Raw genomic sequence first — 14,797 nt, 5'->3', positions numbered from 1 at the left:
TGGAGAAGAGGGAGTATTCTATGGAAGGGTCCAGTTATGCTTGTCAGAGACTAAAGGAATCTTTCCAAAAACCTGCTTAGAGAACATCTGTTTACATCCCTTTGTGGTACTTAATCTCCCAATAAGAAAAGTGATAAGACCCCCAACATCTTGGGCTCTTGCGTTGATTAAAGATTTAGTGATAGAATTCTGTTGTCCCTGCTTCTTTCCCCTTAGTCCAGCCAGGTCCTTTATTGAGACCCTGTACATGTCATCTCTTGGTTCTAGGTCCAGTCCCGAAGTGAGGAGAGTACCACTGAGTGGGGAAGACGTAGACCTCCCCCACGCCTGGCCTCACGGGCTGAGCAGAACAAGGCCAGCAGAAAAGAAACTGAAGATATCAGTTCTGACTTCAAAGAGACTCCTGTGACCAGGGTTGGTTCTGCCAAAGGCACAGTCCCCTGGCCTCACCCCCCACTTCCCCTTCCATTTGATTTCTAAGCTGGAGAGTGGGAAAGGAGATCTAGGCCTATCTTCCTTCATTTGAAGATTCCTCTCTTCCTGTTGCTATTTGGTACCTTTCTTGGTCTCCTGGTGGCCATGTGGGTTCAATGCTGGAAATGAGCGAGTACTCATATCTCTTCTGGTTCTTTTGGACTACAGGGCATTCTGTTTGGTCAGTGACTCCCTCCTCTCCCCCAGGGCTATTGGAGAGTGGTCACTTTCTCTTCTTTCTTTTCCTTTGATATTTCTTCTATCTTCTACCTCTTCATGACAGTGGATGTATTTCACCTGATTTATGGGTAGAATACTGTGGGTGGTCAGTTAATCCTGTTACCTCTGGTGGTCTGCGGAAGCTACTCGGTTCTAGGCTGGAAAGATTTTAAGGTTTGATACTATAGAAAATAACCTTGAAAAGTAGCCAGACCTATTTGTCTATCTGAATAGTATTTCCCACAAACATTTCTGTTGCCCTTTGGGACTAGAGTCTGTGTGTGTGTGTGTGTGTGTGTGTGAGAGAGAGAATTGGGGTTAAGTGACTTTCCCAGAGTCACACAGCTAGTGAGTATTATGTGTCTGAGGCCGGATTTGAACTCATGTCCTCCTGACTCCAGGGCTGGTGCTTTATCCGCTACACTGCCTAGCTGCCCCGGGACTGGAGTCTTCTCTCCCCTCTACACACTTAAGGAGCTTTTCATTGGTCTTACTCAAGGTTCAAGGCTTTTACATATACCCCACTTACTTCATTCTTTTCCCCAATTTCTCATCTAACCTTCAGTCAGTTCAAGGGTTTTTCCTCACCTCTTTCCCTCACCTCTACTCGTGGTTTATTTGTTAGAAAAATGGCCTCAAAGCCAAGAAGATTTGGTTTCAGTTAGGACTGAATGGAGTTTCTCCATGTGGGAGTCCCCTTTATTGATGAGTTTATAAGTCTGGTCCTTATCCTTCTAACTAGAATTGGCCTAAATACTAGTAAGTTGTTATGAGTTTATTTGTGTGTCTGTGTGTTTTTACTAATCTGTTCTTTGGAATCTTTCCCCACTGCCTTAATTGCCCACTGTTTTTGGATCCACCATCTTCACCCTGGCTTTGATCTTGACAGTGTTGAACCCTTTGATCACTTTTTGATGACAGTGTTTTTATTAGGCTGGATCCTTTTATTCTACCATTTTAATTTATGTCATTCTAGAGCAATAGGCGTCGTCAGTCCACTGGTACCCTGCCCACTGGTATCCAGTCTTCCCTGAACTCTTCTTGCCTCACCATTGATCTCACCGATGACCTTGGGAGCAACACGACCACCAGGCGTAGCGCTCGAGAAAGACGTCGTCATTCTCTGGGTTCGCAAAGTATGCTTTTAGAGAACCCTGATCAGATGGAATACCAGGTATGATGTGGAATGGCCATCTCAGTATCACATCCTGTTAGAGGTGAAGTAGGCCATCGTCACGAAGTGTAACCCTTTCATTTAACCTCTAGTGAAACATTAAGCATTTATTAAACACGCTATCATATGCTAGGTACTGTCTTGGCCCCTGCAAATACAAAGACAAAAATCAAAGTGCATTGAACTCAAGGAAATGTCCTTCTATGTGGGAGGCAATATGTATATAGTTCTGTGTGATATAGATACAAAGTGGATACAAGGTAACCTTGGAAGGAAGACAGCCACAGCCAGGGAAAGCCCCATGGAGGAGGTGTTACTCCAGCTGAGTGATGAGCCAAGCTAAGGTTTTGGAAGAGGGAAAAAGGAGGGAATGAATTCTAGGCGTGTGATGTTAGCAGAGGAAAAACAGACATGAGAGGGAGTAATTGAGACACTGTACATAGGATGAGGATGGGGCCGGGCTGTGGTGAGGAAAATGAGGATCCAGGAGGGATTATCCATAGAGTTGCTACTTAAAAACCTAGGTCTCCTAATCATTTTTAAAGTCCTAGGTTGCTTTTCTTCTGGAAAGAATCTGTCTCTTCTTCCTCAGTGTAAGACTGCAGGGTATAATAGAAACAAATGAGTCTCAAAACCAGGATTCTTCTCCCAACTCAGTTCATGCTTTGTGACCTGGGGCAAATCTCTTAACCTTACAACCTCTAAAAAATGAGAGAGTGAGCTAGGGCAGGAGTGTTAAAAACCACATATTAATATATTATAATGTGTTTTTCTTTATTTTGCTAAACATTGCCTCATTAATTTTAATCTGGTTCCTGCTGCACTCAGAGTGTTGACCACATGAACTAGAAGCAATGACCTTGAGCATCTTGCAGGCTGGTGGGAGCAGGAGGAAGTGATATGGGGATAATCAAGTAGATAGATGCCACTGGTTGACTTTGACTTCCTTTGTTTTGCTATCCCTCTGATTTTGTGTAATTGATTTTCAGGATGGAAGAGAGTTTCACGTTGGTGAACTTGTCTGGGGGAAGATTAAAGGTTTTTCCTGGTGGCCTGCTATTGTGGTTTCCTGGAAATCTAACACAAAGCGCCAGGCCGTCCCTGGCATGAGATGGGTACAGTGGTTTGGTGATGGCAAATACTCTGAGGTATGTTCCTGATCTTGGCAGTGTAGTGACTTGATGCCTGAGAAGACCCCTTGGAAGGGGACGAGTGTTTGGCTCTTGGTTCAGTTACTTTGGGCATTCCATTTTCTCTCCAGGCCTCTTGCAAACATCAGACCCAGTGGGTTGTAAGGTCCAAAATGAAATGATGTAAATTACTTTGAAAATTTTAAAAACATCACGTGTGCATTCCTGTATGGTGACGTGGACAAAGATATTGTGACAAGGTTTTTAAAGTTATGAGGATAAATCTTGGCCTTTCCTCCTTTTTCCCCCTCTTTTGGCCTTTTCCATGGTGGAATAGCAAAAGCATTTATTAAGTCCTAATTACTTGCGCATGCCAACTGCTGGGCATAAAAATTCAAGAGACGATAGTTCCTGCCCTCAAGGAGCTTTCATTCAGAGACAAGGTATAAAGGAGAGTAATGGCCTGACAGGTTCTTGGTCTGGTAAGTCAGAAGGGATAATTATGGAAGCCACAGGCTACATAACTGACAAAGCCTTTTCCTGAGTCATGGATACTATGATTACTGTTTTCCCATGGAGATGGTAATCAGGGGGCAGTACTTCTGTGGCATAGTAAGAGGTCATAGTACTTCAGTCACTGAAGTGTGTAGTCTTCAAGCTATGTGAGTTTGCATGCGCTAGTCAGCCTGGTCTCTGGGTAGGAATTCCAAATGTAAGTGGGTGTGTTCTTAGGTTCATGGCCTGTAGGGCTCCATGCCATAGGGTGTGAGGACAGCTGTAGCAAAAGAAGTGGGGCTGGATCAGAGGTGTGTCAGAAGTGGAGGGAGGCTTGAAAGATAGAAAAAATATCAACATTTTAAGAGAATTGTGTGCTAAAAGAAAGAATCCCCATCGACTTTCTTGAAAATATTTCTAATCAAAATGCCAGGAGCAATAAAGTAGAAATTAATCATGGTTGTAGTTACATGAGCCACCAGAGGGAGCTTTGGGCCAAAGAATTGGGACCAAGCCTAGATTCCAGAACTTTTCTCCTAATTCAAAGTGAAATAGCTTATTTTTCCTTGCTAAAGAGCAAGATTGAATTTCAATATGTATTTGAGAAGTATGGGAGTACAGAGGTATCAGGAAGTAAGGGATCTAGATTTCTTAATTTGTATCTATACTTGTAAAATGTAAAAAGAGGTATCCAAGATATCCTCTAGCTCTAAATCTAAATAAATACATACTTATACACATGTAGCCATATGGCTTTATATGGACATGTTGGAGAAAGAAACACTGAGTTTTAGGCACAAGTCTTCCAGAAACAGTTTTATTAAGCTAACATTAAGAACATCTAAATCAGAGCATCAGAGAGATATCCCCTCATACTTTTGATAATATCTCGAACACAAGACAATTTGAGCTTAAAATTACAGGAATCTGGAACGAGGAAAAGGGCATGGTATTTTAAAATATGGTTTTAGGTTGACATTTTACTCTTATCTAATAAAGTAGTCATTTAATCATCTTAGCCTCTTCCCCTCCAGGATTAATGCCTCCTTGTTATCAATCCATTTCCTTAGAATATTTTCCGACGAATTAAAAAGGAAGTTTTTAATAAACCACGCTGGCCTGGATCCATAGAAAGCAATATGTATTGCCCCATAAAAGATGTAGTTTAAGAATAATTTAGAACAGGAGCAGCTAGGTGGTGCAGTGGATAGGGCTCTGGCCTTGGAGTCAGGAGGACCTGAGTTGAAATCCCGCCTCAGACACTTGACACTTACTAGCTGTGTGACCCTGGGCAAGTCACTTAATCCCAATTGCCTCACCAAAAAGCAAAAAAAAAAAAAAGAATAATTTAGAACAAACTAGATGTAAGCGGAGATTCTGGAGGTGTCGATTGCCCAATTAAGGTACTTGGTTAAGGTTAAAGAAGGCTCAGGTTTTTGGTCACTCAGTTTCCTTCATTACCCTACTGTCATTCCACTGTTGAGATCATCCAAATGGAGCAGATCCTGGAGGTGATTGAGATTTCTTCATTTCAGGTGGTAACTACTATATAACTAATGCTTGAGTCTCTGGAACCAGCCAGCATTAGTGTTAGCATCCTGTTCCTTTCTCTTAACTCTCTGCTCACATGTTTATGGTGCTGCTAACTCCTCCTCCTCCCTGCTTAAGGTGAGAACAGGGGTTGAAGTTATTGGAGAGTTGCTGGAGGTGATGCCCAGTGTATGAGGCATAACCTTCATTCACTGAATAGCCATGCAATGCCCTCTGAATCTCTAAATGATCTTAAGTAGATTCAGATTCAGGAGGACCTGAAGTCTTAATTCAAAATCACAGATGAAGGAAGAGGACCTGAGGTTATCTCCTTGTCTATAGATAACCTTTTCTTTTATGGAGGCAAAGTCCAGGGTTTTGAGTGGATCTGCATGCCATTTGTGTGTGTATAATGTAACATTTTTTTTTCTCTTTTTAGGTCCCCTCAGACAAGTTAGTGAGCCTTGCGTTATTTAGCCAACACTTTAATTTACCTACATTTAACAAGCTGGTATCTTACAGAAAGGCTTTATTCCAAGCCCTGGAGGTAATTGTGGGAGAGTGTCATGGGATGGTTGAATACATAGAGACATTTGGTTGAACCACTTAGGGAGATCTAATTCACCTCCTCAGAGATTGTTAGTGAGTTTGTTAACTGGGCAAGTTTTGGGGTAGGTAGAAGGTAGTGAGTTTTCCTTGATATTGAGTAAGAGGAACAGAGAAGACATTTAGGGAAGATTAGCTTAGAGCAGGCCTATACAACCTGTGGCCCACCAAAGGATTTCAAGTGGCCTGCAAAAAATGGAGAGGAAAATATCCTCTAAATTTTTCGTGGGCTGCCTAAAATCCTTTGGCATGCCCGCAGGCTGCAGGTTGTGCGATCTGGCTTAGAGAAATCATACAATTATTGGCAATCATCGCAGGATTTAGAAATGGGAGATTATTAAGTCTACTTTCCCTTTCAGTAGGGGGAAACTTAAGTCTCAGCAGGGAGACTGACTTGTAAAAAGGTAGTAAGTAGCAAAATTATTCCAAAGTTGTTATTTGTTTTTTTTAAAATTAGTTTATTTATTTTTAGTCTTTAAGAATCACTTCCATAAGGTTTAGTTTTCAATTTTCTCCCCCTACTCCAAGATGGTGCACAATCTGATATAGGCTCTACTGTTTGTTCTTTTCCTTGGACATAGATAGCATCAGGCTGAGGAATCTCAAGATTTTCCCTTTATCCTGGCTGCTTCTGACTTCTTTATGCTGTTACAGAAACTTAACTTCTAACATCAAGGGAACCCAAGAAATTGCTGCCTTGACTGCTTGCCTATTAGGGTACATTCATGGAATGCTAGAACTGGGAGGGATGTTAGACACAGATGGAAAGGGCCTTAGGAAAGAGCTTGTCTCATAGTAACCCTAGGCTTTGGGTATTGTTTATCCCCATTTATGGATTGGTAAACTAATCATCACTAATATTAAGGGACTTAAAGATATTTACAAATAAGTTTTTTGAACAGGTAAACTTGGGTCTCTCAATCAACCTATGCTTTTTTCTAAATCCACTGTGCCAATACTCTTCTTCCACCCCCAAGGACCTTAAAACACAAAAGGCTGTAGCTGGAAGAAAATGTGATCCAGTCTCCCTCTATAGCTGGTGATGTAATTTGCCCAAGGTCAATTTCTGTTGTATCTAACTTTATTCAGGATGATGTTAGGGCTGCCTTTTTTTTTTTTTTTTTTTAAAGCTTCTTCTCAGGCCTGGAGGGCCTTGACCCAACCCCAAATTCCTCATTTCTGACTGGTGCATATAGGGAAAGACCTTAGTGTGAGACTTCTCTTCTGTCACTAACCACTCTTCCCCAACTGATTTTCAGCTGGTTGGCAAAGCTAACCAGCCACACCTCCTTATGGAATCCTCAGCCTTACATGTTTCTTTTCCCACTTTGCTCAACAACCCCCCTCACCTCCCACATACCACCCTAGCAGCTGTCCTTGCAAGACACTCCTATGAATGAAGTCAGTGTTCACATGAGATTGTGGGGTAACAACTTGATTCCAAGTCGAAGTATACCAACAAGTGCTGTGACTCTCAAGACAGCATCCATTGTGGGAAGTAGCATGAGTGTGGTGCAGGAAAGATCCACAGAACATCTGCTTGAAGACCTTCTAGTGACTGAGAACTTAATTCAACTTTGAGATAGGTCTGTTAGGAAGGTTTCCCTTACACTGAACCAATATTTGTTTGTCTGCAACTCCTACCCTTCTGTTCTGGGGCCAAGAAGAACAAGTTTAAGCCTTCTAAATTTTAGATTGTGATTAGTCATGTCTCCTATTTCTTTCCTTCTTCACCAACCCCCACTCTCTGCTAATCTTATTCAGATAAAACTTGCCCTATTCTTTTAGTACATACTTAAAATATAGTCTCTCCAAGCTGTATTCTTGGGCACATTCTACATCTTGTCAACTTCCCTTCTAAAGTATGGTGCCTTTGGACAGCTAGGTGGTGCAGTGGATAGAGCACCGGTCCTGGAGTCAGGAGAATCTGAGTTCAAACGCAGCCCCAGACATTTGACACTTACTAGCTGTGAGACCCTGGCAAGGCACTTAACCTCATTGCCTAGCCAAAAAAAAAAAAAAATGTGGGGCCTGCAACTCCAATATATGGATGGTCTAACCAGGTTAGGGAATAACAGGAGCATCTCCTTATTCATTCTGGATGTAAAACCTCTCCGTAAGCCTTGAGATTACCATTGTATCCTATTGTTCTAGGGTTGACTCATTGAATTCATGTCAGAGTTCCCTTTGATCTTCCCCCTAATCCAAAATTTTCCCTGTATGTAGTCATTTAGTAAATTTTTTATGGTATCTTATATTTTGATAAGTAGAGGTAGAGACCCCTAACCTTTGAGAGAGCTGTCTTCTTTTAATAAAGAATGCTTTTTAAGGAAAAAAAGAAAAATTAATATATCAAAAAACTTTGAAATTATATTCAATGTTTCACATCCATAGCTCTGACACCTCTGAAAAGGAGTTGGGGCCTTTTCATTTCTTTTTTTGGGACCCATTCTTGTTCTTTGATTATTTTGCAAATTCACTTTTAAAAAAAATTTCCCCACAAATTACATAGAAAAACATTTTTTAATTCTTCTTTACAACATGACTAATGTGAAAATAGATTCAGTATGAATGTATATATAGAGTCTGTATCAAATTGCACACTGTCTTGGATGGGGGAGAGAGATGAGAAAATTTGGAATTCAAAATCTTATGGAAGTGAATGTTGAAAACTAAAAATAATTAAATTAAAAAAAGAAAAAGGAAAAAAAAACAATTTTTTAACATTTGAAATTTTTGAGTTCCAAATTCCTTCCTCTCTCCCCTTCCCCCCTATTAAGAAGGCAAGCAAATAGGTTATACATGTATAGTCATGCAAAACATTTCCACGTTATTCATGTTGTGAAAGAAAGAATACACAAAGAAAAAACCCAAGAAAAATGAAGAAATTAAAGAAAAAGTATGCTTCAATCTGCATTCAGACTCCATCAGTTCTTTCTCTGAAAATGGATAGCATTTTTCTTCATAAGTCTTTCAGAACTGTCTTGGATCATTGTATTGCTGAGAATAGCCAAGTCATTAACAGCAACATTCACTTTTGATTGATTGAGATGGTTGTTCATGAAGCAGCTAACTGAGTCATCCTTTTTGGCCCCTAGTGTTAATTTCTAAAAATTTTGCTTTGTACAATTTTCAGATGAAGAAATTAAAGCTATCTATGGGCATATGAAAAAAAAATGCTCTAAGTGACTATCAATTAGAGAAATGCAAATCATGACATCTATCATATTGGCTAACATGACAAAACAGGAAAATGATAAATGTTGGAGAAGATTTGGGAAAATTAGAACACTAATGCATTGTTAGTGGAGTTGTGAACTGATCCAGCCATTTTGGAGAGCAATTTAGAACTATGCCCAAAGAGCTATAAAACTGTGCATACCCTTTGACCCAGCAATAGCACTTCTAGGGCTGTATCCCAAAGAAATCATAAAAATGGGAAAAGGACCCGCATGTGCAAAAATATTTATAGCAGCTGTTAGCCAAGAATTGGAAATTGAGGGGGATGCCCATCAATTGGGAAATGGTTGAACAAGAATGTAATGGAATACTATCATGCTATAAAAAATGATGAGCAAGTGGACTTCAGAAAAACCTGGAAAGACTTATATGAACTGATGTTGAGTGAGGTGAGCAGAACCAGAAGAACATTGTACACAATAACAGCCCCACTGTGTGATGACTAACTTTCATAGACTTGGCTCTTTACAGTGGTGCAAGTATCTAAGACAACTCCAAAAGACTCATGATGGAAAATGTTGTCCACATCCAGAGAAAGACCTGTGGAGTCTGAATGCAGATTGAAGCATACTAACTGATCTCTTTTTTTCTTTTGTTATTTTGTTATGTTTCTTCTTTCTTGTGGTTCCTCCCATTGGTTCTAATACTTCTTTATAACATGACTAATGTAAAAATGTTTAATATGGATGTATATGTAGAGCCTATATCAGATTGCATACCATCTTGTGGAGAGAGGGGAGGGGAGGGGAGAAAATTGTAAAATTCAAAAGCTTATGGAAGTGAATGTAGAAAACTAAAAGTAAGTAAATTAATTAAAAATTAAAAATTTTTTTTTTGCCTTGCAGATGGCCAAGAGCAGGGCTGGCAAGACTTTGCCAGCCATTCCTGGTGTCTCATGGGATGAAAAACTCAAGCCCTTGTTAGAGTGGGCTCATGGAGGCTTTCAGCCAATGGGAGAAGAGGGACTCAAACCAAAAAAGAAATCAGATGGACGTATCATTCCAGGTTGGAACGATGGTTTAGGCCATGATCATCTCTGGTATTTGCAATGGGATCTAATGATTGGATAGGATTTCTTAAGAGTTGAGGAGTAGAAGCCAAGGAGTTGTGTTTCATTTGGATTTGTGTGGTTTCCATCATCAGACTTATGAAATAAACACCTCCTGTGTATAGAACACTTTCCAAATTGGGGAAACGCTTTCTTTGACTTAGCCAACTCTACTATGATGCGTAGCAAATGTAGAGGGACTTTTCTTCCCTTCCTCTCCTCCAAGCTTTTCATCTAGTAACCCAAATATGTGTTAAAGAGGTATGAAGAAAGAGCTGTGGACTTCTGAGAAGGATAGTCTGGCAAGAGGGTTATTAGGAAGGCTCATGGAAGCAGATAGTATTATCACAATTTGCAAGTTATTGGTAGCCACAGTTTATCAGTCTTTCCTGTTTCCTCATGGGAGTAATCCTTGGGTCTCCATCACAACTGAAGGAGAAGATGATGGTTTTGCTAAAACCCCAATGGAAAATTTAGGTGCTTAATCCTAGGTTTAGAGAAGAGTTAATATAAGACTCCCACTCTTGCAGGAAAATATGTCAATGTGGTCCATGTTTTGGTTTCATAATGTTTTGTTTTTTCCTGAGCATTTACTTTACACATAGGTAGGTTCGCAGATGTGTTTGATGCCAGGCTACATTTTACTTGAGGATGAGTTAGCATGGGTATGATTGTCTTTGGGAATATTGGGGACTAACTAAGTCTGGTCTAGCTTCCAGTCCAGACTCCCAGGTTAAATGAGTAATCTTTTGTAGACCCCAAACAGAGAAGAAGGACTCTAGAGGAAGCCACTGTCCAAGATAGCGTTCTTCTTCCTCCTAAACGTCTGAGAACCAGCTGCGTGAATAACAACAAAGAGCGGGTAGAGGAAGAGCAAGGCCGAGGTGATTGTTGACATTCAGCTTCTGGGTTGAGTTCATTTTAGGGTAATGGGGTGAGGGAAATCTGGCTTTTCTCTCAATGGATATCTGTTTTCTCTGTGGCGAGGATAGCAACCTCAGGGCAAAAAAAAAAATATTGCTATTACTACTTTTTATATAAACTGAGTTCCTTGTCAAAAATAGGATCATAAGTTGAGTGTCACAAAAGCTTGTAAGATGTTAACCAAACCATTTCTTATTTTCCCCCACCCAAATTTCTTGTTTATTCAGAAAAAATGGTTTCTGACATCGTGAACAACAAAAGCAACCCTGATGGTAAGATGTCTTTTTTTTATATATGCATGCAATGCTACCCTCCTCCTTCGTCTTATCCAGGTTTGATTCCTTGCAGAATTTCTGTGTGTGTGTGTGTGTGTGTGTGTGTGTGTGTGTGTGTGTATGTGTAACAAGCATTTTTTACTGTTATGTGCTAATCACTGTGCTAAGCTTTTATATTATCTTATTTGATTCTCACAACAACCCTGGGGAGTAGATGATGTAGTTATTGCCATTTTGCAGATGAGGAAATTGAGGCAAGCAGAAGTTAAGTGCCTTACCCAGGGTTACACAACTAGGAAATGTTAACTATACCACCTGACTGCTTCCCGGGCATGTGGTATTAGGTGGCTAAAGCATTGAATGAGACACCTGCTCTGGAAAAAAATTGTGTCTCAGAACCTCTGAATTCAGTTGAACAAGGATTCTATTTCTAGTTTGTGTTATAGTATATGTGTTAGCTGCTGGGGTTATAAAGACCCCAATAGGTTTCTGCCCTCAAAGAGGTTACATTCTCTGAAGTGCAAGTTATAGGAAATTACGGTAGCTCACTCTCTATGTTCAGGCAGTATATATGTATAGTGTGATGAGGGTGAGCAGGAGGATTGGCAGTGGGACTCAGCTATGGGACATTGAACAAATCACTTCCTGTCTGAGCCTCAGTTTGCTCTTTGTAAAGTTGATATGACCCTGCCATCACTTGGTTGTGATGGCAACCTTTGTAAGTCTTTTTTTTTTTTTTTTGGTGAGGCAATTGGAGTTAAGTGACTTGCCCAGAGTCGCACAGCTAGTGAGTATTATGTGTCTGAGGCTGGATTTGAACTCAGGTCCTTCTGACTCCAGGGCTGATACGCTATCCACTGTGCCACCTCATTGTGCCAAAAGGATTCTTAGAAAGTCAAATTATTGACAGCTCATATTTTTTTGGGGGGAGGCTTTTTGGTGAGGCAATCGGGGTTAAATGACTTGCTCAGGGTCACACATCTAGTAAGTGTCAAGAGGTCAGATTTGAACTGGGGTCCTCCTGACTTCGAGGCCAGAGCTCTATCCACTGCGCCACTTAGCTGCCCCAACTTTTGCAAGTCTTAGCAATGCCATGGAAATGTGAGTTGTTGGGTGTTGCTATAAGTAATAATAGCAGCCAGATAACTCCTGTTTGAAAGGGAGGTCCTACCTTTTTGATAAAAATGTTTGATAGAGTGAATTGAGGTCTGGACAATTGTGTATACTTACTCTGAATAAGCATTTACTTGCTGTTTTGTAGTGTTGAATATTCAAGTGGAAGCAGGTGTGAGGACAGGAAGGAGGCATTTTGGTGCAGTGTAAAGAATATTAGCAGGGACAGCAAAATGACACAGTGGATGGAACATTGACGCTAGAGTCAGGAGGACCTGAGTTCAAAACTGGCCTGAGACACTTACTAGCTTTGTGACCCTGGACAAATCACTTAACCCTGATTGCCTCAAAAACAAACAACCAAACCAAGCCAAAACGAGTATTGGCTCTGAAGACCAGAAGGAAGAGGACCTAGGATCAAATTCCACCTCAAATACTTAAATGATTATAGGGGAGACACTTAATTTTCCTGGCCTCATTTTCCCAGTGAGCATGCTCTATTGTAATTCTGATTTTATGTCCCATGTTTCAGCTAATGGTCCCTGGAATATAGTTGGTGTTGGTTGTCATCAGACTAATACAAGTTTAGAGCTACAAGGGGCAAAAACAGACTGTTAGAACAGAGTGTTTGCAGGTTATCTAGTTCAACCCCCTTATTTTACAGAGGATGGCACAGAAAAGAAGAGACTGTAAGGATAGGAGAAAAAGTTAATTCCACATCTAGGATTAGAATTCAGACCTCATCCCCTGATCCGTAAAAAGATCTTTTCTTGGAGACTGTCATAAGCTGTTCTCTCTGCCTTAAGTTAACAGCAAATTTCTGTCAAATATTTGACAGCATATTTTTAAAATCTAAGTATGGGCTGGGGTAAACATTTATGTGTTTGGTCCTACTCTGCCTTGGAGAGAGGAGTAGGTGCCCCTGGTTAGGGCAGGTGTGTGGTAAGTGAAGAAAATTTTAGCCACTATTGAGAAATGAGCTCATCATTATTTATTTTTTGGTCAGGTATTGACTAAGCAGAACAGGAGTAGTGAGCCGGGAAATTAATGGAATGAATAGGTTGTCAGTAATGATGGAACAGAGAAACTGTATACGGAGAGAAATAATGAGTTTAGCCATAAGGAGTGTCATAAATCACAGGTGACTAGGTCCAGACCAAGAATTGCTGACTAGACCCAAGCTGGTTGTATAGATTGAAAAACATGAATCTTTTAAGTTTGAGGATTTGGTATTGGGAGACAATCTAGAAGGTTGGGGGTGTTACAGTGGACGGAGCACCTGGTTCCAATGCCTGGCTCTTTAAATTAATATTAAGAGCCTTTGAGAATCAGAAAGGTTACAGGTTGACTAGACCAGATTTCTTAAAGGGAAGAAGTAGTCGTGGTACACACACAACTGAATATTTCTAAGAAGTAGAGAGTACAAGTGTTATCCTCATTTGACTTGGGAACCACCTCATGTGTCAAAAGGGGTTTAGGTTGTTGTTTAAAGATGTCTTTGATTCCACATCTTTAGTGTTTTTTTTTTCTCCACCCTAATTTAGTGTTCAGGACGTAAGTTTTAGAGCCTCAAAAGACTAAACCTTTTTAGCATCCATTTCTAAGTTACTATTACAAGGGACTAGATCTGTATCTTAAAGGAAGGCATTTCTGAAATCCTACTATTCCCCTTCGTCTAACCAGTCCTTTTTCATTTAAATGGGGAAGTTAATGGGGGCAAAAAGCTGCTTAGAGATTTGGAAGCAAAGAAATGATTGCCGACAGAGGTTTGTTTTGTGTGAGTGCCACATTGTATCTCAAGGCACAGATGATTAGTGTCATTCTGTAATTGGAAGTACTAGTTTGATTCTTCTCCCACTCCCTACTTCTTCCCCTGCCCCTCATATAGCTATTGAATTAGGCACATAGGTATAAATTTAAAAAAAATCATTGAAGTCATCTGTTTTTACAGCACCTAGATATTCCATTGTATGTATCCCTTCCTGCCCATAGACTCATCCCTTATGACATTGTATACAGTGTTCTATAGCCATGCCCCTTCCCACCCCACCCTCACTAGCCTTTGAAGGGCAGAGATGGGAGGGGAAGAGATGGCTTTCCTTATCCTTTGGTCATTTTAATTTCCTAGCATTTATTTGGATTTACATTGTCATTGTCTCTGCTTCCTTCATTTGGCATCAGTTCATATAATTGTCTTTAAATTCCTTTTTTGTGTGTCTGAATGGTTTTATTTTTTATGATTACTTGGAATATTATATTCTGAACTAAAAATTTCCATTTGTGGATCACCTATTTTTGGTAAGTAGTGCCTGGAATTAATATTTACCAAGCACTATGAAGACAAATAAAAGCCTTCAAGGAACTTAGCATCCTAATAAGGAGAGATAGCACACATTAGGGAGTGGTGTAGGAGACTGTTGTAGTGGGAATGGCGTTTGGGATATGGTGAATCACACAGATGGGATGTTGATCCGTGGAGCAGTCAGTTGACAGGCCCTATTTTCAGAACAAAAAGTGGAACAAGGGGTAAGATAAGCATGTGGCATGGCCAGCTGATTAATAGTGAAGC

The 14,797-nt window shown here is 40.4% G+C and overlaps 1 protein-coding gene across 1 annotated transcript in view; it reads left to right on the top strand.

Annotated features, from left to right (window-relative positions):
* The window catches only part of DNMT3B (DNA methyltransferase 3 beta), a 68,506-nt gene that overhangs the window by 36,002 nt on the left and 17,707 nt on the right, over positions 1-14,797 (top strand). The window contains exons 5-11 of the mRNA XM_027867889.1: positions 268-414; positions 1,670-1,867; positions 2,857-3,015; positions 5,462-5,569; positions 9,714-9,873; positions 10,672-10,800; positions 11,068-11,112. Coding sequence (XP_027723690.1) covers positions 268-414; positions 1,670-1,867; positions 2,857-3,015; positions 5,462-5,569; positions 9,714-9,873; positions 10,672-10,800; positions 11,068-11,112 — 946 coding nt within the window. The remainder of the gene's footprint in view (positions 1-267; positions 415-1,669; positions 1,868-2,856; positions 3,016-5,461; positions 5,570-9,713; positions 9,874-10,671; positions 10,801-11,067; positions 11,113-14,797) is intronic.

This window comes from Vombatus ursinus, unplaced genomic scaffold (genome assembly GCF_900497805.2).
Source record: "Vombatus ursinus unplaced genomic scaffold, bare-nosed wombat genome assembly UNPS02014786.1, whole genome shotgun sequence".
Taxonomy (NCBI): Eukaryota; Metazoa; Chordata; class Mammalia; order Diprotodontia; family Vombatidae; genus Vombatus; species Vombatus ursinus.
The sequence above is the reverse complement of the archived record's forward strand: the minus strand, read 5'-3'. Positions and strand labels throughout refer to the sequence as shown.